At 45.2% G+C, this 24,365-nt stretch overlaps 1 protein-coding gene across 6 annotated transcripts in view; it reads right to left on the bottom strand.

Annotated features, from left to right (window-relative positions):
- Positions 1 to 24,365, bottom strand: part of LOC129701505 (protocadherin-1-like) — a 350,556-nt gene that overhangs the window by 296,467 nt on the left and 29,724 nt on the right. The window contains exon 3 of one of the 6 annotated variants that reach the window (XM_055642738.1): positions 1,895 to 9,582. The exons of the other annotated variants lie outside the window; for them this stretch is intronic. Coding sequence (XP_055498713.1) covers positions 9,547 to 9,582 — 36 coding nt within the window. The 3' untranslated portion in view covers positions 1,895 to 9,546. Of the gene's footprint in view, positions 1 to 1,894; positions 9,583 to 24,365 lie in introns of those variants that run through there. 6 annotated transcript variants of the gene reach the window in all.

The following is a 24,365-nucleotide window of genomic DNA, read 5'->3' as shown; positions in this document are numbered from 1 at the left end:
TGGGGGGGGGGTGGTGTACAAACTACCTACAGACAGCACCCATAGTCAGGATCAAACCTGGGTCGCTGGTGCTGTAAGGCAGCAACTCTACCGCTGCATCACCGTACCACCCTTGACAATGGAATAGAACAGTTTATTGAGATGAATTCCCTCTCCAGAAAGTGTACGGTTTGAGTAACCACATCAAAAATGTTACTGGAAACCCAGCATGATGTGTTTCATTCTCTGCTGTCTAACTAGCAGAAGAGCAGAAGCAATGAAGTTGAGTTAGACTGCTTTGGCACCTCCATCTGAAGGTGTTAACTCATTTCTGGTGTGGATAGTTAATTGGATATGTGTAATGAAATAATCTGTGCGGTACAATATACAGTCTAGTTTATTGTCACATGTACTGAAGTACAGTGGAAAGCTTTTTTGTTGCCTGCTAACCACTCAGTGGAACAGTCGGTGGAAAGACCAAACAAGATTCCAATCGAACCGTCCACCGTATACAGATGCATGATAAAGGGAATAACGTTCAGTGCAAAATAAAATCCAGTGGCACAGCGTTAAGAGTTGCTGCCTCACTGCGCCAGAGACCTGGGTCTGATCCTGATTACAGGCAGTGTCTGTACAGAGTTTGCATGAACACATGGGTTTCCTCTTGGTGCTCCAGTTTCCTCCCGCACTCTAAAGACATACAGGTTTGTAGGTTGATTGGCTTTGGTAAAATTGTAAATTGCCCCTAGTGTGTAGGGTGATCACTGGTCGGCACGGACCCGGTGGGCCGTTTATCACTGCATGTCTTAAATCTAAAGCATGAGTATGAATTGCATGTGTGGAGAGTTGATTCCCAGTCACAATTATGAAGAAATAAATCGTACATGCACCATAAATAAAGAATGTTTCACTGTCAATGGTTCCTCGAACGGTTGAGAGGTGTTTAATCTGCTTCCAAGTTCGTTTCTTCTGATTTAAGAGACTTTTATCTGGACGTAGATCCATATCTGAGGGAGGATGTGTGGGCTTTGGAGAGGTCTAGATGAGGTTTACAAGAATCAAATCAGGGGGACAAATTAAAACAAGAAAAAAAATCAGGGACAGCAACAGATGACCTCAAGCAAGGAGCTTCCCTGACAGGCCGATTGTTGGTTAGCGGTGGTGCGATCCCAAGAGGGATACATAGTTGAGAAACTGTGGAACTGGTTAACTTTGTGGAGGAAGGGGGCAAGGGGTTGGGAAGAGCGAGTGGAGGGGGAGGGGAGTGTATGTAGAAGTTACTTAAAATTAGAGAATTCAACGTTACTGCTGTGGTATAAGCTACCCAAATATGAAGTGCTGTTTCTCCAATTTGCACGTGGCTTCACTCTAGCAATGGAGGAGGCCCAGGACATAAAGGTCAGTATGGGAATGGGAAAGGGATATAAAATGGTTCACAACTGGGAGATCCAGTAGAGCTTCAAAGGTATAGGAAGGAACTGCAGATGCTGGTTTAAACCGTAGACACAAAATGCTGGAGTAAACTGCGTGACGTTTTGGGTTGAGATCCTTCCTCAGACACTCAACATCTCTGGAGAGGAAGAAATGGGTGACTCCAGCTTTTTGTCTATCTAGAGTGTCAAAGGTACTTCATTGACGGTAAAATGTTTCACAAGACATTGGAAGAAATTCCAAGTGTTTCCTTATTTATTAAGTTCCAGTGAGGAATTTTCACTCCAACGCCATTGGATCATTGCAGTAAGAGCCTTTAGTGATTCATTCATTTAACAAATAGGATGTTCCCATTGGAATACACTGTACCAAAAACACCTATAACACATTTCATTCATTTTTATCAATTCACAAAATGTCACATAACAAAACCTTTTCCTGTTTTCCAAATTATCTCTTTAGTGAATCAAGAAATGGATGCAAATTATTGATTCCAGAATCAGGCTGTTTAATTCCATTCCATGCAAGCATTTATCAAGCCAATCTTAAGGCACAGAACCATGAGCAAATAGTTGTAAAGTCATAGAATTATACAGCAAGGAAACAGGCACTTTACTCCACCGTGTCCAACTTGGGCATGATGTATCCCCCTGTACATATACCATGTCCCATATCTAAACTCTTCAATCCCTTATTATCAAAGGTGTTTGTTTACATATTTCTTAAATTAAACTTTATTTAGACATTTAGCAATGCAGCGTGGAACAGGCCCTTTTGCCCGAGTCCGCACCAACCAGCGATCACCCCATTTATTAGCACTATCGCACACACGAGGGATAATTTACAATTTCCATCAGGACGTACCTTTCCATCATAGATGAGGAGGGATTTCTTTAGCCAGAGGGTGGTGAATCTATGGAATTCATTGCCACAGACGGCTGTGGAGGTCAGGTTATTGGGTATTTTAAAAGCAGAGATCTGATTTGACTTTAGATTTTAAACATTTTGCATACAGCGTGGAATCAGGCGCTTCAGCCCACCGAGTGATCACCGCGCCGACCAGTGATCATCCCGTACACTAGCACTATCCTACACGTAGGGAACAATTTACAATTTTGGCCAAAGCCAATTAACCTACATACCTGGCCATATTTGGAATGTGGGAGGAAACCGGAGCACCCGGAAAAACCCCATGAGGTCCCACAAGGGAGAACGTACAAATTCCATCTGGCAGCTTTACGTGAAAAAAATACCCCTCTGGTTCCTACTTAATATTTCCCCCTCACCTCACATCTATGTCCTATGGTTCTTGATTCCCACACACTAGACAAGAGACTGTGTGTGTCTACCTGATCTATTCCTCTCATGATTTTGTATGAATCTAAGATCACCCCTCATCCTCATGCAATCCAAGGAATAGAGTCCTAACCTGCTCAGCATATCCCTATAGCAAAGACCCTCCTGGCAAAATCCTCATAAATATTTTCTGCGCCCTTTCTAGCTTGACAACATCTTTCCTACAGCATGATGCCCAAAACTAAACACCATACTCTAAATGCGGCCTCACCATCATCTTACCCAACTGCATCATGACCTCCCAACTTCCATACTAAATACTCTAACTGATGACCAATGTGCCAAAAGCCTTTTTGACTCCCCAATCAACCTGTGATGCCACTTTAAATGAACTATGTCCTTGCACTTCTAGATCTCTCTGTTCCACCACTCCCCAGATCCCTACCACTCACAGTGTAGGCCCGACTCATGTCAGTGCTCCCAAAATGCAACACCTCACATTTCTTTGTATTAAATTCCATCATCCATTCCTCACCCCACCTGCCCAACCGATCAAGATCCTGCTGCAATTGTCGACTATCTACAATACCACCCACTTTATTGTCACCTGCAAACTTGCTAATCATGCCATGTATGTTCTCATCCAAATGGTGTCCAGGATGTTTCCTCCCACATCCTAAAGGCATGCAGGTTGGCATGTTAATTGGACTCTGTAATTTGCCCGACTGTGTAGGGAGTGAATGTGATGTGGGATAACACAGAACTAGTGTGAGCGGGTGATTGATGGTCGGCATGGACTCAGTGGGCGAAACGGCCGGTTTGCATGCTGTATCTCTTAACTCAAAGACAGGGATGTCTGCAGATTTTTCCCCCCCACAAATTCCTTTAACTCTTATCCTTTTCTTAAAATTTAAGTCCTCAAATTATTGACACCTCTACTGGAATTTTAACCCTGAAATGCATTCACTTACACCCAGGTCCACTGCGATTTTGTGAATGGCGAGATAGACTTGATGGGCTGAATGACCTAATTCATGTTCTAGAACTTATGAATGTATTTTTGGAGATACAGCATGGAAACAGGCCCTTTGGCCCACCAAGTCCACGACGTCCAGCGATCATCTGTACTCTATAGTTTATCGACACATTAGTGACAATTTACAGAATGCAATTAGCCTACAAAGCTGCACGTCTTTGTATTGTGGGAGGAAACCAATACCACCGGGAGAAAATCCACGTGGTCACAGGGAGAACTACAAACTCTGGATAGCTCATCCAAGGTCAGGATCGAACCCGGGTCTCTGGCCCGTGAGGCAGCAACTACACTGTTGCTCTATTCCAGCCCTTTGTGTCTTATAACGATGCCAATGTTTGTTCACTGATCACTAATTAGCGGTGTTTGCAACATGAACTGAGAGAAAAAGTTCATTATTGCCCAAAATAATTAAATTGATTTTGAGTGGGGACTGATCTGGCAGTGGGCATCCTGTCGTTTGACTGGTTTCATTTGCAAACTCCGTGACTGCTGACTCATTCATAAAAATAATTGGAGCATGTCAATTTGTCAGGAGTGTCCGGCGACTTCAGGAATTCAGAGATTGATTCCTTATCCCTGCTTACAGTAACTCTTGAGAGGGAAAGAAACACATAGTGTTCATAAAATTGAGCATCTCCCTAAATTGTACTGATTGAAAGACACAGCATGGAAACAGGCCCTTTGGCCCACTGAGTCGACATCGACCATCGACCACCCGGTCACATTAATTCTATGTTCTCCCAATTTCTCACCCACTCCTTGCACACTTGGGGCAATTTTACAGAGTCCAATTAACCTGTATAGCTTTGGAGTGTGGGAGGAAACAGGAGCAACCGGAAAAAACCCATGTGGTCACAGTCAAGAATGGACAAAGTCCGTACAGTGCTGTAAGGCAGCAGTTCTACCACTCTGCCACTGTGCATGAATTGAAATAGGGAGATGTTGAAACTAGGAACTGCAGATGCTGGTTAATACACAAAATGGCACAAAGTGCAGGAGTAACTCAGCAGGTCAGTCAGCACCTCGAAAGATCATTGACAGGTGACGTTTCGGGTCGGGACCCTTCATCAGACCCTGACCCGCTGAGTTACTCCAGAACTTTGTTTCAGATCAGATTGAGGAAGGGCCTTGATCCAAAATGTCGCCCATCCATGACCACAGATGCTGCCTGACCTGCTGAGTTACTCCAGCATGTTGTGTCATCATATGAAATAGGAATAGAAATATACAAATCACCCCCTTGAGTCATTGCTTGCAACAGGATCGTGGCCGATACAAAAAAAAACTCAACATTTTTGAATCATCCCACCAGGCAGATTAATGAGGTTAGCTGCAACATTTAGTATGCAAGGGCTGAGAGGCATATGATTTAGATAACAAGCAGTGAACCATACGAAAGCCTGGGGAACAAGATACAGGCCACCAGAGAGATGATGAGATTTGAAAGTCAGAAAGGTTGCATGGAGCCAGATGCTCTAGAAATAAATTTGAAGTTGAGGTAAATGTGAGGGCAAAAGAGCAGAAGGATTTCCACTGACAATGCGCCTTTCACATCTGGTACAATTGCTGCCTCACAGCCGCATAGACCCTGGTTCGATCCTGATTACGGGTGCTGTCTTTGCGGAGTTTGCACATTCTCCCTGTGACTGCATGGTTTTCTCCGGGTGCTCCGCTTTCCTCCCACACTCCACAGACGTGCAACTTTGTAGGTTAATTGGCTATTGTAAATTCCCCGAGTGTGCAGGACATTGAACTAATGTGAACGGGTGATTGTTGGTTGTCGTGCACACAGTGGGGCAAAAGGCCAGTTTCACGGTGTATCCCTGCACTAAACTAAATGAATCTAAACAAGCGGGTGTTCTCCAGGTGCTTCTGCTTCCTCCCATATTCCAAACATGTTCAGGGTTGTAGGTTAATTGGCTTTGTAAATTGTCCCTAATGAAGGGAACATAGAACTAGGGGTGATCGTTAGTTGGCGTGAACTTGGTGGGACGAAGGGCCTGTTTCAAGGTGCATCTCCAAATTAAACTAAAAACATTGCTTTTAGAAAGAGCCAGTGAAATACTTTTGTATAGCTATTATGGTAATGCAGGAAATGGCACAGACAACTCCAAAGAGCAAGCTTATCCAAACAACAAGCTAATCACAATATAATAGTCTTTTTGATGAATGTGGAGTGTGGAATGTTGTCTAAAACACACAATAGCACCCTCTTTGTCTCGTTCATTCCTGAAACTATTTGACATATTAATCACGTTATTAACAGGAAATCTATCGACACATTGTCATTATCTTTCCTATTGAATAATTTGGCATTATTGGTCTCCTCCCATCACCTCCGTTATCTCAATTCCCCATGCAGGGTTAAACCAGCATAGTCAGCCAGCCCAGCTATTCTTGATCGAAGCATTAATAAATCTTAAATTGCATTTCAGAATAAACTAACCCAAAGTAAATTACATAATTTCATACGTTGCTTTTTATTTGATTTAGGATTCAAAATCTAACATCTCACAGCACCCTTTTCCTTTCTCATCTTCCCCCCCACACACCCTGTGAGAAGCAAGCACCAATCAAGGATCTGTCACAATTAATAACAACTTGTATTCGTAAAGTGCCTCGCAAGATGAAAAATACATCAAGCGTTTCATAGCATCGTTAACAATCAAAATGTTGACACCGAGTCACATAAGGCATTATTAGCAAGACAACAGCTTTTTAAAGGAGTAGAAAGAGATGCAGTAATGTGTCCGAATTTAACACCCAGAAATTGATTTAACTTGTGTAGAAAGGAACTGCAGATGCTGGTTTATACTGAAGATAGACACAAAGTGTTGGAGTAACTATGCGGGTCAGGCAGCAACTCTGGAGAAAAAGGATGGGTGACGTTTCAGGTCGGGACCCTTCCTCAGACTGACTTCAGACAGACCTAATCCCAACCCGAAACGTCACCCCTTTTTACAAAATTAAGCTAAATTCTCTGGCATTTACACAGAGAGAAAATGCAAAGGTTTTGCACCATAAGCAGTTTTCCTTTGTTTTCAATGGAAAATACAAGCCAATGTTTAAGGTTGATGTTGGTATCTAGGACCCCTTTCAAACCCATGTTTAGATTGTTTTTTTCAATGTTTTCCTCACTAATTTTACTTCAACGGGCAATATTTGGACAAAAAGACAGTGATGGAGTAACTTATCAGGTCAGGCAACATCTCTGGAGAACATGGATAGCTGACGTTTCAGGTCAGGACTTTTCTTCATTCTTCAGAAGACATTTCACCTCAAGACGGGTCCCGACCTGAAACGTCACCTACCCATGTTCCCCAGGGATGCTGTATGACCCGCTGAGTTACTCCAGCACTTTGCGTCTAACTGATTTAACTTGCTAGAAATAAGGAAGTGGATGCATTACCCTGGAACAGGGGAGCTCAAAGGAAATGGCTTTGATTTGTGAGCTGCACAATGGTTGTATGGCAAAGTAATGTGAGTGCTGCAACTGTTTGATGGATCAAATGTTGGGAAGGATTCGGAGCTGGGAGCCATTCCCTCCCTCTGCTGGATGCTGCAAAGGACCAGACAACATGGATTGGCCTGGAAAACACAAATGCAGGAGGGGGATAGGGTGGTGAATATGTGTTGCAATCCATGGCTGATGTAAGGAATACCAATTGCCAACCCACTTTCCGTAAGGCAAGGAGGCAAGGCCTACAGTGAGTTGGCATCCAGTGTGGTAACATATTTAACATACATTCATGGTGTTGCACAGCAGAAAAACAGTACCCTCCGGTTCCATGCTACCCATACTATCCTACCTACCTGAATTTGACCGCTATCTATCTAAACCTTTCATATCCATGAACCTGTCCAAATGTCTTGCACAGGTTGTAAATGTACCTGCTCTTTGCCATCCTCTGCCGGCTTGTTCCATATACCCACTACACTCTATGTGAGAAACGTGATCTTATGATCCACTTTATATTTTTCCTCTTTCACCTTAACCTGTGCCGTCAATTTACCTACCCGGGGGAAATGAAAACTGTGCCTATCTCAATCCCTCCTAATTATACAAACCTTTTTTAAAGTCACACCTCAGCCTCCTTCATTCAAGGGGAAACAATCTCCCCTGTGAATACTTACTCTGCACCCTCTCTAGTTTAACACACCCTTCCTATAACATGGCATCCAGAACTGCGCACAATGCTCCCAAGTGCAGACTTAAGTCACCGTTCGTATGACCTGAACATGGCATTTCAACCTTGATACCCATGCTCCAATTGCTTCCCATCGCTACACATAAATCAGCCCCTATATGCCAGTTAAAGCATAAATAAAAGGGCCTAAATTGACGGAAGTCAACCAGATCTCACCATGAAACTCATTTACGTGATCTTTCTCACCAATCTATTTGGGAAATGTATTAAAATTAGCATTTTCTTCATTTAATTGTGCTCGTCTTGTGCTTTCCTCCATTTCTTCTTTGATCTCCCCATTCCTATAACTCCGCATTATCTAGGCTTCCAATTATCCATATGGAATATCCATATCCACGATTAGCAGCCATTCCTGAAAACATCCAAGCCCAAACCTTCGGAGTTCCCTCTCTAAACCTCCTCACACCTTTCTTTAATATTCCCCTGAAACCCTCTTCCCTACTGTATTGTCCCATCTACAGCTTCAGTCTACAGAAGGGTTCAGACCTGAAATGTCTTCTTGTCCCTTTCCCTCCACTGATGCCGCTTAACCCGCTGAGTTCCTCCAGCAGTTTACTGTTTGCTTTTGGGCATCCGTCCAAAAAGCCCCTTATGTTGGGTGGTGTAAACTTTTGTTTGATCGCATTTTTCTGAAGCCCTCAGGCATTGTCGTGTTAAGGTTGATGTGCAAAATAGTGAACTGGAATTAAGGAGGGGAAAATAAAGAAAGCAAAATTGCTGTTCTTAAAAGCCAACTTTTGTCAGAAAGTAAATAAAGAGGAAGAACAGCAACAGATAATTTCCCAGCAAATATCAGTGCCCTGGACTCAAGTGTTTATCCTTATATACTGGTGGTACATTCAAGAAACTGCACTCAAGTGAGATTTATGTCAGGGAAGGTAAGAGTTTTTGACCAAACAAAAATCCATATATGGATAGAACAGCAAATAGTTTCAGGTAGCAAAGTGAATCATTTCTTGACATCACATTTATTGCACAGATGGGCCTGGAAGGGATAAGACACAGACAAATCATGTTCAAACAAATAGAGCTAATAAGGGGAAGGGGGGGTCTTTCAAAGTGGCAAGGCGTGAAGATGTTCCTTGGACTCATGAAGACAAAAAGTGTCCGTAAATACAAGATCATACATCCAGCCGTCAGTCCATTCCCCGGAGAGTTGCAAGTGGAGTGCACAGATGCAGTCAAAGTGAAGTTGAGGATGGCACCTGGAGTTGGTAGCGGTGTGTGTGTGTGTGTGTGGGGGAGAGGTGAGGCAGTGGTAGAAGAAGGCAGCGGTGAAGCATGAAAACCAGCATAGATAAGCCAGGGCCGACAGGGCTGTCTCTGTACCGTCCGTTCAGCGCGTTTGCGCGAACACCAGCCACTTTGTACACAGCAGCAGTAAATGCTGATCTTCCCGCAGGCTCGGCAGGTCTCTCAGAGGTTCCCGCACAGTAGTGGAGCAGGAGGAGTTGGAGGAGGATGGGCGAGAAGAATGTTCACCCCCTCGGGTCTTGCTGTCAGAGCCTTTTCTCGCCCTCAGCGTCCCGTCACGCGCTCTTGCACGAAGGCCCTCGCCGCCGCTCCGCTGCTTTAGTTACATTCCGTGTTCATCACTCAAACTTCGCTGGTAGTCAGGAATCTCCTTACCTCCTGTGGGGCAAAACGACTGGGTTTTGATATGGAAGGGAATAAATTTAATCACCACTAGCGGCAGCCACTGCAGCTCACACCCAATTCCCTACCTTAACATCGCCCTCGGTCTTTGCTTCAAGGCCCCGTATTCCCTCTTTGGGAAAACATTAAAGATCCCGCACAAGGTATAATTGCACAGAGAAGCAGGAATGGTTGGACTTTGCACTTAATTATAGATTATAATTAACCCTCAAATCAACACGTCTCAGAAAGTTCTACTGATTATTGTGGGAGGTTGCTCTACACAAAATGGCTGCCGTGGTCGTGACATTACAACATTGGCTGTAGAGTGGAACCTAATATTGTAATATCTTAATTTATCAACAAGTCAGCTCGAAGAAATCTATCACTGAATCGGTCCTGTGTGACAGTTCTCTCACTAAAGTGCAGTCCTATACTGGACGAAAAATCATGCAAATATTAGATTCCCACCAGCTTTCAAGTACAATAGAATTTTGCTTGAAAGGAAATGGTGCATTTTCAGATATCTGGCTAGTATTGCTCGTGTGATCAAATATCGTGTTGTGAGGATGGTCCTTGTAAATAAATTTAGTTTGCGGTCATGTACCAAGGAACAGTGAAAAGCTTTTTTGTTGTATGCTATCTTGTCAGCGGAAAGACTCACCATAATAACAATCAAACCGTCCACAGTGTACGGATAAAGGGTATAATGTTTAGTGCAAGATAAAGTCTGATTAAAGATATTCTGAGGGTCCAAATGAGACTGTTAGTAGCTCGGGACTGCTCTCACAAGAAATTCACAAAGTTTTCCAGAGAACCTGGGTAATACCATTAGACTTTAGAGATACAGCACAGAAACAGGCCTTTTGGCCCACTAAATCTGCACCGCCCAGCGATCTCTCTGTACACTAACCTACACGCACTAGGGATAATTTTACAACTTACTGAACCAAATTAACCTATAAAATCTGTACATTTGGAGTGTGGGAGGAAACCAGAGCACCTGGGGTTTGCTGGTTGGTGCAGACTAGGTAAACTGAGGGGCCTGTTTCCACACTGCATCTCTAAAGTCCAAAGTATAAAATCTAAACTGTAACACTATTATGATGAGAAACTCTATTCTGCACACTACAATTTTTATCCTTTATTCTACCTGGTGTATGTGCAAAGCATAATTGTATTAATATATAGTCTTATCTGACTTGATTGAATAGCACACCAACAAAAGCTTTTCACTGTACCTCAGTACAGATACCAATAATAAACCCAATAGGATACAAAATGCTCAGTGGGTCAGGCAGCATCTCTGGGAAACATGGATAGGTAATGTTTCAGCTCGCGACCTGTCCGCTGGTCTGTCTGAAGAAGGGTCCTGACCTGAAACCTCACTGATCCATCTTCTCCAGAGATGCTGCATGACCCATCGAGTTACTCCAGCACATTCTGACCTTTTGTGTAAACCAGCAACTGTAATAATAAACCTAATCTTGAGATTGGTATTAGTTTATTGTTGTCACATGTACCGAGGTACAATGAAAAAACTTTATTTTGTCACCTACCTGGGTAGATCATACCATATATGAGCGCACCTGGTAGTGTGGGGAAAGTCAGATAGGTTCATAAATTAAAAGTTATAAGAGCAGAATTCGGCCTATCAAGTCTCCTCCGCCATTCAATCATTGCTGATCTGCCTTCTTCCCGTAACCCCTGATACCCGGGATAATATTATGATCCTCCCTTCCACCCTTGGTATCACACCTTACTTGGATTTTCAACCTTCCAGGATTCCCCTGGGAATTTAGTATGACCATTCCCACATCCTGTTGCCGAAAGCATTGGGAAATCAAGGCTGCATTCGCTGTTCCTACTCCAGAAGCTTGAAGGAACATCTGTGGCGGAGAGTCGCAGGGCAATACTGAGGGAGTGCGGCAAGATTATCAACGCCTTCTTTCAGATGTGACATTAAACTCTGCAGTAAGAGGTCAAAGATCTCATGCCATGATTTATTAAAGAAAAGGTGGACAATATTGTCACAGCCAGTGCCACTTACAGGCAACTGTTTTGCTGTTTGGGGGATATTGTTTTGTATAGTAGTCTGATGAAGGATCCTGACCCAAAACGTCTCCTAACCATGTCCTCCAGAGATGCTGCTTTACCCACCGAGTTAATCTAGCACTTTGTGTTTTTGTTTTGTAAACCAACATCTGCAGTTCCTTGTGTCTGACCATATGCCTAACCATGTCTCCCAGAAATGTCACCTGTCCGCTCAATTACTTCAGCAATTTTGTGTTTTTATTTCCTTAACCAGCATCTGCAGTTCCTGGTGTCTACAAACAAGTCTGAAGAAGGGTCGTGACCAAAAACGTCACCAAACCATGTTCTCCAGGGATGGTGCCTGATCCACGGAGTTACTCCAGCACATTTTGTCTTTCTTTGTAAACTAGCATCTGCAGTTCCTGGTGTCTGCAAACAAGTCTGAAGAAGGGTCGAGACCAGAAATGTCACCTAACCATGTTCTCCAGGGATGATGCCTGACCCGCTGAGTTACTTTTCGGGTGTTTCTTTGTAAACCGGCACCTGCAGTTCCTTGTGTCTCCAAACGTACACTGTTGTATTTCCAACATTAAATTTCAAAATTACATGTTCATACCCCATCCTAGTCTTTGGTTGCACTTAGTTTTTTTGCTCCAGTATTGCAGTTATTAATTTATTGCGTTAAAAAAAAAATGTTGCCTGTACAGTGTCGCATTTACAGGCTGCTGCAAGTAAGAATTTCATTATTCCATTGTCATGACATATAACAATTGAATGCTCTTAACTCGTGATCTCATGGTCATATAAAAATGGAGCGAGTATGGACTAAAATCAGAAGGTCGGAATGGGTTGGAGATTAAGCGGCAATGCTTGCATGTAAACCATTGAAAGTTCTTTTGCTTTTAAGTCTGGTATTTTAAATACTCAATTGTTTTTATTTTTAAGTACAGAGGCACTCTGAGAAAATGCTTTAGGACAGGGTTGATGTACTTGAGGACACCATTGGAATGATTCTCTGTGATGCTGACATTATCTTCTTCTTCAAAAGCCTCATGCCTAGCCCTGTTCTTCAGCTGCCCTCAGGCACGCTGTCCCCAGAGTACAGGCATTGCCTCTGGACTTTGACAAGCTCCAGAATAAGCCTGGGTTCTAAAGTGGATTTATGTTGAGACAGCCAGAGACTTTCTACATCTCTTGTGTGCACTAGTTCTATCTTGGGGACTAATGGCAGCATCCCATGGAGTAGCCAAGTCCATCTGGAGTCAGAGTCATACAGCATGGAAAAAAACACCTTGACCCAACTTGCCCATGCCGACAAAGATGGCCCATGTATGCTAGTCTCACCTGCCCACGTTTAGCCCTTATACCTCCTGTCTATAAAGTCATGCAGTGGAGCAACGGTAGAGTTGCTGCCTTACAGTACCAGAGACCTGGGCTCGATCCTGACTATGGGTGCCGTCTGTACGGAGTTTGTACGTTCTCGCAGTGACTGTGTGGGTTTTCTCCGGGTGCTCCGGTTTCCTCCCACGCTGCAAAGATGTACAGGTTTGCAGTTAATTGGTTTTGGTAAAAATTGAAAATTGTCTTTAGTGCTTAGGATAGGACTAGTTTGCGGGGTGATCGCTGGTTGGCGAGTACTTAATACGCCGAAGGGCCTATTTCTGTGCTGTACCTCCAAAGCCTCTAAAGTCTAAAGTAAATTTAAACACATGCAATGTCCAAAGACATTTGGACAGGAAGGGTGAAATGTATGAACATTGATTTCTCTAATTTCCCTGCTGTATGACTCCATGCCATAGGCAGCCATGAATGCCAAGTCTTTGGGTATTTTTATATTCATAAATTCATAAGTGATAGGAGCAGAATTAGGCCATTCCGCCCATCAAGTCTACTCCATAATTCAATTATGGCTGATCGATCTTTCCCGCTCAATCCTTCTCCTGCCTTCTCCCCATAACCACTGACACAATACAATACAATAATACTTTATTAGCCAGGTATGCTTTGCAACATACGAGGAATTTCATTTGCCGAGTCAGTCATACAATTAAAAAGGCATTGAACACACAAAACACATTTTAACATAAACATCCACCCATACTATTCAAGAATCTATCAATCTCTGCCTTAAAAATATCCATTGGCCTCCATAGCCTCAGGTCCTTGGTAATGGTGGTCAAGGGTTATGGGGAGAAGGAGGGCAACTGGGGTTGAGAGGGAAAGATAGATCAGCCATGATTGAATGGTGGAGTAGGCCTGATGGGGCCGAATGGCCTAATCCTGCTCCTATAACAAATTTAAAAGAAAATGTAAAAAAATTGAAAAAACGAATAAGTGCGGAGGTTTGTATTAAAAGGACACAGCAGGCTAGCAGATTAACATCCCAGCTTAGAACTACCCACAACCAACACGGGCTGTCCTCTAGCCTACAAAATCACACGCAACCTGACAGTTCCTGTCAAAATGCGCAGCCTGTGAGATATGTAAATCCTGCTTCCAGCATCCGCATAGTGTCAAGTAGCGATAAGATGTCTGGAAGGGAACAGTTCACGGATTTCAATAATTCTCCCGGTCCAAACCCTTATTTTCTACATCGGTGGCTGAATTAAATTTCACAGCTGAATGGGGGCTTCGACACTGTTGCTTCCTTTCTCGTTTTCTCCACAATGGTGAATAAAATCCTTTAAACCCCGCCGTGGAAGCTGGTTATCCGTGTATCTCAGCGCATGTCAATGGCCCTACAGTAATCCCACAGACACAGGGATAAAACAAGCCAACACTCAAATCCACTGAGCGAGGCAGTCCATTACACACCCCGACTGACAATTGGAAAGAGGGAGCCACCACAGAATAAAGAATAAACAAGTCTGAAGAAGGGTTCCCACCCAAAATGTCATCCATCTTATATCTCCAGACATGGGGGGGGGGGGGGGGGGGGGGGGGGGGGGGGGGGGGGGGGGGGTGCTTCTTCCCCTACCATGGTCAATAATGTGATGGTGAATTGGAGTTGACATGAGATCAGATGCAGGTAGCAGAAACCTAGTAAATCCTATAGACCCTATCTGAAGAAGAGTTCCGACCCAAACCATCACCTATTCATTTTCTCCAGATATATTGCCCGCCCCTCTGAGTTACTCCAGCACTTTGTATCTATCTTCGGTATAAACCAGCATCTGCAGTTCCTTACTACACAGAATAAAGTATGGCTAGTTTTGGACTTTATACTTTACAGGTACAGTGTGGAAACAGGCCCTTTGACCCATCGAGTCCATGCAGACCAACCATGCAGACCAACGATCACCCATACTATACCTACCATACCTACCCAACATGGCCGCCGGACCCAACCTACCCAACATGGCCGCCGGACCGGGGCTCCCCCAACATAGCCACCGCAACGCACCTGATTCATCTCGCCGCCGACCCGCCGACCTTCCCCCCACCGGGACCACCTACGCATCGCCCGCGGACCCCGACTCAACCACCACTGGACTCCGACCATCGGGTCCGGTGAACACCGCCACTGGACTCCGACCATCGGGTCCGTTGACCCGCACCACTCCACCCCCTTCCAGCAACCCACAGCCGTCACCTTACCTGGAGCCTGGACTCTGCACTGGGCCTGGAGCCTCCACGCTGCTTACTCCCTCTCTCCTGGACTTAACTCCAATGGGTCCTAGTGCCCGTCTGCCCAGCCTTGCTAACCTCAGTGGCTGCTCCACTGACCCTCCCCCCCATCCCCCCCCCCCCCCAACCATGTCACCCCCGCTCTTCCCCACCCACATTACAGCCCTCTCTCCCCCCCCACCCCCTGACCACCCACCACTCCTCCAACACCCACCCCCCCCCCCCCCACCCCACCCCCCCCCAACACATCGCCCCGTCCCCAGTCCACCCACCTGCCTGACCCCAACTCCCACCCCTGCTGGGTGTTCACCATACCTCCCCGACCTCCCCCTCTCCCACACCCAACAGTCTGTCCTCAGCAGAGGTCTTACCTTTGTCCCCCTCCGTCCCCATCTCAATGAGTTCCGCGGCCACCATGACTTGGAGCGCTTCTACCATCGTCAGCGCACTTCCCTGGGAAGGAGTCCTCGCCCCCCAATGATGACCCTTTTTCCCTTCTCCAACGCACCCCCCTCCTCGTGGAACCCCCCTCGTAAAGTCCCGGCTCTGGAACTCTTTATCCAGAACTGCCGCCGCGACGTCAACCGCCTCAACTTCTCCCCGCCCTTGTCTCACTCTAATCTTTCCCCCCCTGAACGCACTGCCATTGAATCACTCCGCAAAAACCCAGATTGGGTCATCAAACCAGCCGACAAGGGAGGTGCCGTAGTAGTCTGGTGCGTCGATCTCTACAAAGCTGAGGCCACACGCCAACTCTCGGACACCTCCTCCTACTTACCCTTGGACCATGACCCCAATGACGAGCACCAGGCCACCATTTCTAGCACCATCACCGACTTCGTCAATTCCCACGCCCTGCCCGACCAAGCTTCCAACCTCATCGTTCCCCAGCCCCGCACGGCCCGTTTTTACCTTCTCCCCAAAATCCACAAACCCGGCTCTCCCGGCAGACCCATTGTCTCTGCGTGTTCGTGCCCCACCGAACTCATCTCCACATACCTTGACTCCATCCTATCCCCCTTGGTCAAATCCCTTCCCACCTATGTTCTAGACACCTCAGACACTCTCCGCCGCCTCCACGCATTCCACTCTCTAGGCCCTCACCCCCTCATCTTCACCATGGATGTCAAGTCACTCTATACCTCCATCCCCCACCAGGATGGCCTCAAAGCCCTCTGGTTCTTCCTCGACCAGAGGAGCAACCTATACCCAACCACTGACACTCTCCTCCACTTAGCGGAGTTGGTCCTCACCCTCAACAACTTTACATTTGACTCCTCCCATTTCCTCCAAACACAAGGCGTAGCTAAGGGTGCACGTATGGGCCCCAGCTGCCTCTTTGTCGGGTACGTTGAACAATCCTTGTTCAATAAGTACCAGGGCCCCATCCCCGACCTCTATCTCCGTTACATTGACGACTGCTTTGGGGCCACCTCCTGCACCTACACACAACTGACTGACTTCATCCACTTCACCACCAATTTCCACCCGGCACTCCAATACACCTGGACAATTTCCGACACTTCCCTACCATTCTTTGACCATCATAGGGGACAGTCACCTGACCAACATACATTACAAACCCACTGACTCACATGGCTATCTGGACTACATGTCTTCCCACCCCACCCCCTGTAAAGACTCCATCCCCTACTCCCAATTCCTCCGCCTACGCCGCATCTGTTCCCAGGATGAGGCATTCCATACCAGGGCATCGGAAATGTCCTCGTTCTTTAGGGAACGGGGATTCCCCTCCACCACCATAGATGAAGCTCACACCAGGGTCTCATCCATACCCCGTAACACTGCTCTCTCTCCCCATCCCCGCACTCGCAACAAGGGCAGAGTCCCTCTGGTCCTCACCTTTCACCCCACCAGCTGGCAAATACATCACATAATCCTCCGCCATTTCCGCCACCTCCAACGTGACCCCACCACTCGCCACATCTTCCCATCTCCCCCCATGTCTGCCTTCCGCAAAGACCGCTCCCTCCGCAACTCCCTTGTCAATTCTTCCCTTCCCTCCCGCACCACCCCCTCCCCGGGCACTTTCCGTTGCAACCGCAAGAAATGCAACACCTGTCCCTTCACCTCCCCCCTCGATTCCATTCAAGGACCCAAGCAATCGTTCCAGGTGCGACAAAGGTTCACCTGCATCTCCTCCAACCTCATCTACTGCATCCGCTGCTCTAGGTGTCAGCTGATTTACATCGGGGAGACTAAGCGTAGGTTTGGCAATCGTTTCGCCGAACTCCTCCGCTCAGTCCGCAATAACCAACCTGACCTCCCGGTGGCTCAGCACTTCAACTCCCCCTCCCATTCCGACCTCTCTGTCCTGGGTATCCTCCATTGCCAGAGTGAGCAACAATTGGAGGAACAGCACTTCATATTCCACCTGGGGACCTTGCGTTCGGATGGCATCAACATTGAATTCTCCCAATTTTGCTAGCCCTTGCTGTGTCCTCCCCTTCCTTAACCCTCTAGCTGTCTCCTCCCACCCTCCCATCCGCCCGCACTCAGGCGCCTCCTCCTCCCCTTTTCCTTCCTTCTCCCCCCACCACCCCCCATCAGTCTGAAGAAGGGTTTCGGCCCGAAACGTCGCCTATTTCCTTCGCTCCATAGATGCTGCTGCACCCGCTGAGTTTCTCCAGCATTTTGTGTACCATCACCCATACTATAGTTCTATCCTACACACCAGGGTCAATTTACAAAGCCAATTAACCTACAGTCCTGTGTAAGAAGAACTGCAGATGCTGGTTTAAATCGAAGGTAGACACAAAATGCTGGAGTAACTCAGTAGGTGACGCAGCATCCCTGGAGAGAAGGAATGGGCGACATTTCGGGTCAAGACCCTTCTTCAGAGTGTAGTCGGCCCTGTAGTTAGGATCAAACCCAGCCCTCTGGCGTTGTAAGGCGGCACATCTATTGCCACGCCACTGTGTCATCTCCGCAACGTCTGCTACTTTGATTCTTGCTTTATGGAACAGAAGATTATCTATTCTGAAAAATTCTGATAAATTTCATGTGCACTCTAAAATTACTCAGTGTACCGTATCTTCCCTTTCCTTATCATCCCTTGCTTCTTTTTGCCAATAATCTTAATCCCCTATCCTCTGTTTAATATTCTTTTTGCCACTGGTAGAATTCCCATTTTTTTTTGTCAGCAGAAAGGTTACATAATTTTGAACATTGCTTATCAAATCTCTGTACACCTGTAAGGAGAATGACAATTTCCCCAGTTTCTCCGTGCAACTTGAGTATTCAGTTTATTTTCGAGGTACAGCGTAGGCTTTTGACACGTACTTAGGTTCCCCCCCCCACACTCCAAAGACGTGCAGGTTTGTAGGTTAATTTGTTTCTGTAAATTGTAAATAGCCCCCAGTGTATAGGACAGTGCTAGTGTACAGGGATCGCGGGTCGGCGCAGAGTCGGGGGGCCAAAGGGCCTGGTTCCATGTTGTGTCTTTAAAGTAAAGTCTAAAGAAAGAGGCCCTTCAACCCAACAAGTCAGCGCCAACCAACAATCACCTGCACACTAGTTCTATCTGACAAACTGGGAACAATATACAGAAGCCAATTAACCTACAAAGCTGTACTCAGGATCAAACCCGGGTCTCTGGCGCTGTAAGGCAGCAACTCTACCGCAGTGCTACCATGCCACTCTAAACTTGTGTCAATGATCATTCCATCCATTGCAGAAAATCTTTCTGCAAACTTGGTAACGCATTTTAAAAGTGTAGTGGCCAAGACTGAACACAATACTCCAGCTGTTGCTGATGTATGGAGGTTTATTGCAACTTCCCCGTTTTAGATAGAGCATCACTCAGTACCAAGGCAAAATCTAATGTTTTGTTTTTTTCCTCTCTTTGACAAAGATGAGGACATTTTTGTTGTTGTTTTCTCATCTGCCTGATCAGAGTAAATATTGCCCAACACCCTAACAGTATTGCGGCACAGTGGCGCAGTGATAGAGTTGCTGCCTATCTGTGCCAGCGGCACGGGTTCCATCTGACCACCGGTGCTGTCTGTACAGAGTTTGTACCTTCTCCCTGTGACTGCGTGGGCTTCCTCCAGGAGCTCCAGTTTCCTCCAACACTCCAAAGGCAAACAGGTTTGTAGATTTATTGGCTTCTGTAAAATCATAAACTGTGTGTAGGACAGTATTGGTGTGCAGGGATGACTAGTCAGCGCTGACTCGGTGGGCCAAAAGGCCTGTTTCCGCACTGTATCTCAAAAGTAAAAAAATGACTCCCTCTACAAATCATGTCTATGTTTTCTATGTTTCATGGTGCCTTTGAAAAGCAGCCAACATAGACAAGGACTCGTCCTACCCTGGGTATTCATTCTTCTCCCTACTCTCATCGTGCAGAAAGTACAGAAAGTGTGCACCATCAGCATTGGGAATAGTTTCTTCCCCTCTGTTATCGGGCTTCTGAATGGTCCTTCCATAAGCTAGGGCACTGTCCAATTCACCTCCAGCACATTGCGGGCATTGGACTTTGTCTCTGGACCTGATGCGCTACAATGATAAAAATTATATTCTGCACTTTGTATCTTCCCCTTCACTCTACCTATTGTACTTGAGTTTGACTTGAATGCACCTGTGCATGGTATATCTGAGCTGTTTGGATAGCATGCAAAATAAAGCTTAACACTTGACAATAATAAACCTAAAGCAAAACCCAAGAGGATTGACAGTAGTGCTCTTTGAAGCAAGATTATTGGCTGCTTCAATTCAAACTCCTGCTCATTGACTATTTTCTTTCCTTTAACTTTGACCAATTTAGTTCAGAAGAATAAAAGAAATGAGCAGGAAATAGCCAACGCTTCCATCAAGCCAGCCTTGTTATATAATGAGATAATCATAAGATATAGGAGTTGAATTAGGCCATTTGGCCCATCGAGTCTGCTCCGCCATTCGATCACAGCTGATGTTTTCCCCTCTCAACCCCATTCAATGTCCTTGCTCCATAACCCTTACGAATCAAGAATCTATCCATTTCCACCTTAAAAATACCCAATGACATGGCCTTCACCGCTGTCTGTTGCAATTAATTCCACAGATTCACCAGCCTCTTAGGTCATAAGGAATAGGAGTAGAATTAGACCATTCAACCCATCAAGCCTACTACGCCATTCAAACATGGCTGATCTATCTCTCCCTCCTAACCGCATTCTCCTGCCTTCTCCCCATAAAATCTGACATCTGTAGTAATCAAGAATAACTCTTGCTAAAGAAATTCCTCCTTATCTCCATTCTAAAGGTTGTCTTTTCTAAGGCTGTGCCCTCTGGTCTTAAAACTCTCCAACTACTGGAAACATCCTCTCAATGTCCACTCTATCTGGCCTTTAGGCTTAACAGTCCAATTTCAACTCCTCATTGTGCATGGCAGTGGGGAGGTAATTGAACTGTCATCTTCCCCCTCCCCAACATATTATTCTTCATATTATTAATCTCTGCCTTCTTTCCATATAGATCCCACAATCTTTTATTGTCAAATTACATATTCTCACAAATCTAAGAACCCACTAAGCCTGAATATTTCCTATGTCTTTCTTTCTTTGTTATACTTGCTACACCATGTGAAGATTTATATAACATTATTTATTTTACTTTTTTTTAATCGAATCTTCAACATTCATATCAATTTGACTGCTCTCAAGGTTACAGGCCAATGTGTTTGACATTAATCATAATATAAAGTTCTGATTAAATAAATCCTCACTAATCCTTCTCAATCTTGCCTTGGTTGGTAACACTCTCGTCTTGGGTTATGGATTTGACCTCTTCCTAAGAGATATAATTCAAACTGAAAGTTCCAATGAAGTATTAAGGTGGTATTGAACTCAAGAAAATGTCAGTGAATTACAAATGTACCATTTTAAAATATGCATGAATAGAGGTTGGGTGGCACATGTATTTATCTACCTATCACTTGCCTGGCTTTCTCCCACCCCCACCTCTTTTCCAGCTTTGATGTTTCCACAAGTAGTAGAGTCTCGGGTCAGACCACATAGCCTGAGAATGAAAGGGCGTACCTTTAGAAAGGAGACAAGGAGTCATTTTGTTTGTCAGAGGGTGGAGAATCTGCGGAATTCATAGCCACAGAAGGCTGTTGAGGTCAAGTCAATGGATACTTTTAAGGTGGAGATTGATAGATTCTGTCCAGTTGAGTTACTCCAGCATAGTGTCTTTATCTGCAGTTCCTTATGTCTCCAGTTGTACTGTCTTGAGGAAGAGTGAAGGCTTACTCTCTCCCTCTCAAATTACATGTGAACCGTAATGGAATGAAAACTACTCGCTCGCTAAGTGGCAGAACAGGTTTGAGAAACCTGTCTACTACTGTTTATGTTTACATCACGGCTCATTGCTGACACTTAGCATCGCGGTGCACAAATTGGCTACGAAGGACATAAGTAACACGATTAGGCCTGTAAGACGCTCAAACATGCGCCATTATTTAATAAAAGCACAGCTGAACTACACACGACAGCACAGTGGTGCAGAGGTAGAGATGCTGACTCACAGCGCCAGAGACCCAGATTCCATCCTGACCTTGCACCTTCCTGACCGTGTGGGTTTACTCCGGGTGCTCCGGTTTCTTCCCACATCCCAAAGATGTGCAGGTATGTAGATTGATTGGCCCCCTAGTGTATAGGGAGAGGGTGCTAAAGTGGAATAATATAGAACGCGTATGCACGGGTGATCGATGGTCAGTGTGGACTCAGTAGGCTGAAGAGTCTCTTTCCATGCTGTCTCTAAAATAAAAACTAAATTGCCAGCACTAAAATAAAACTAAATTGCTGGCACTTAGACATAGAAAATAGGTGCATGAGTAGGCCATTCGGATCTTCAAGACAGCACCGCCATTCAATGAGATGATGGCTGATCATCCAAAATCAGTACCCCGTTCCCGATTTTTCCCCTTATCCCTTGATTCCTTTAGCCCAAAGAGCTAAATCTAACTCCTAAATCTAAACCTTCTTTAAGTATGGAGGCCAAATCAGTAAGTGATGATGTAGGGTTACACCAGTGCCACATAATGCTGCATGAAATTTCCCTGCCTTTATTCTCCCTGAATGGGTCGACTGGGCTTATATTCACTGGAATTTAGGAGGATGAGAGGATATCTTATAGAAACATATAAAATTCTTAAAGGATTTGACAGGCTTTATACAGGCAAAAAAGTTTCCCGATGTTCAGGGAGTCCAGAATCAGGGGGTCACAGTTTAAGAATAAGACGGAATTAGGACGGAGATGAGGAAAAACTTTTTCACCCAGAGAGTTGTGAATCTGTGGAATTCTCTGCCACAGAAGGCAGTGGAGGCCAATTCCCTGGATGATCTCAAGAGTTAAATATAGCTCTTAGGGCTAACAGATTCAAGGCATATGGGGAGAAAGCAGGACAGGGGTACTGATTTTGGATGATCAGCCATGATCATATTGAATGGCGGTGCTGGCTCGAAGAGCCGATTGGCCTACTCCCACACCTATTTTCTATGTTTCTATGTTTATTCTCCATATTGCTTGCAATAAAGGCCAACATTACTTTAGCTTTCCTTAATACTTACTATGTGTTTCAACAAACTACAGTCAACATGCTGGTAAAAGGAGACAGACGGAAGAAGCATCCTATCCCAGATGCTGCCTGAACCACTGAGTTGCTCCAGAACATTGTGCTTTCAGTTGGTGATGCAGTGGTAGAGTTGTTGCCTTACAGCTTCAGAGACCCGGGAACGGTCCAATCACTCCAGATGCTGCCTGTACATAGTTTGTACGTTCTCCACGTGACAGCGTGGGTTTTCTCCGGGTGCTCTGGTTTCCTCCCACACTCCAACGAAGCACTGGTTTGTAGGTTCATTGGCTTCGGTAAAGATTGTAAGTTGTCACTAGTATGTAGGATAGTGCAAGTGTAAGAGAATTGTTCGTCAGTGCGGACTCGGGGGGCCGAAGAGCCTATTTCCATGCTGCATCTCTAAACTAAACTAAACAGAGGAACTCTAAATGCTGCCTGCATATCATGGGGACATCCCTACGTAGTTATAAAAGACAGCCATTTCGGACAGTGCAAGCAAGCAGGACAAGTAGGATTGCTTTAGTATTAAATTTAGACAAGCAATGCTTTGTTAAAGGGGCAGAGCTGAAATGTTTGAAATCTCACGTGATCGCTATTTCACAGAGGCTGCTGTGAACCACAACACTAAGACAACTGGGAGTACAGATCCGAGATTATTTCCATGTTGGCACGCACGACACCAAAAGCAGGTCAACACAAAGAAATCGTAGAAGGCACTTTGCCAATCAGTACTGACTGACTACGTCAACATATCATTCACCGACCGAATTCAGGAACAAGTCCACCAGAAGGGATGCCGATTTTGAAATGAGTTTAGACTTTAAAGAGACAGTGTGGAAACATGCCCTTCGGCCCACTGAGTCCATGCCAACCAGTGATCACCCCATACACTAGCACTATCCTATACACTAGCGACAATTTACTATTTTACCAAAGCTTATTGAGCCATAAACCTTTACGTCTTTGCAATGTGGGAGAAAACCGGAGCACATGGACAAAATGGACATGAACACAGGGCGAACATACAAACTCTGTACAGACAGCAGCCATAGTCAAGATCAAACCCGGGTTTCTGGTGCTGTAAGGCACAAACTCCACCGCCGCACCATTGTGCCGCCCTTAATGAGACAACGAGAACTCTGTGTACTAATGACCAAGACAGTGCCAAACCTTAGGATATCCAGACAAACTGATGTCTGGTTGTCAGAGCTTTACTATTATGGATTTTCATTACAACAGGATTAATCAAAGAAAGATCGGTGAAACCAACCGTGGACTGGGGGATTGGTTCGCTGGAGACTTATGGGCCGGTCCCACTAGTCTGCCTTAGCCTACGTGATCATTCGGTCTCCTAAAATTTTAAATCCCCTTCCCATTCTGATCTTTCTGTTCTGTGCCTCCTCCAATGTCAGAGTGAAGCCACATGCAAATTGGAAGAGAAGCACCTCATATTTTGCTTGGGCAGCTTAAAACCCAGCCGTATGAACGTTGATTTCCCTAATTTCAAATAAATTAGAATTGCTAATAAATTAGAGAAGCATTT

The sequence above is a fragment of the Leucoraja erinacea genome, chromosome 11 (assembly GCF_028641065.1).
Source record: "Leucoraja erinacea ecotype New England chromosome 11, Leri_hhj_1, whole genome shotgun sequence".
In the NCBI taxonomy this organism is placed as follows: Eukaryota; Metazoa; Chordata; class Chondrichthyes; order Rajiformes; family Rajidae; genus Leucoraja; species Leucoraja erinaceus.
This window is presented reverse-complemented; position numbering and strand designations above follow the sequence as displayed.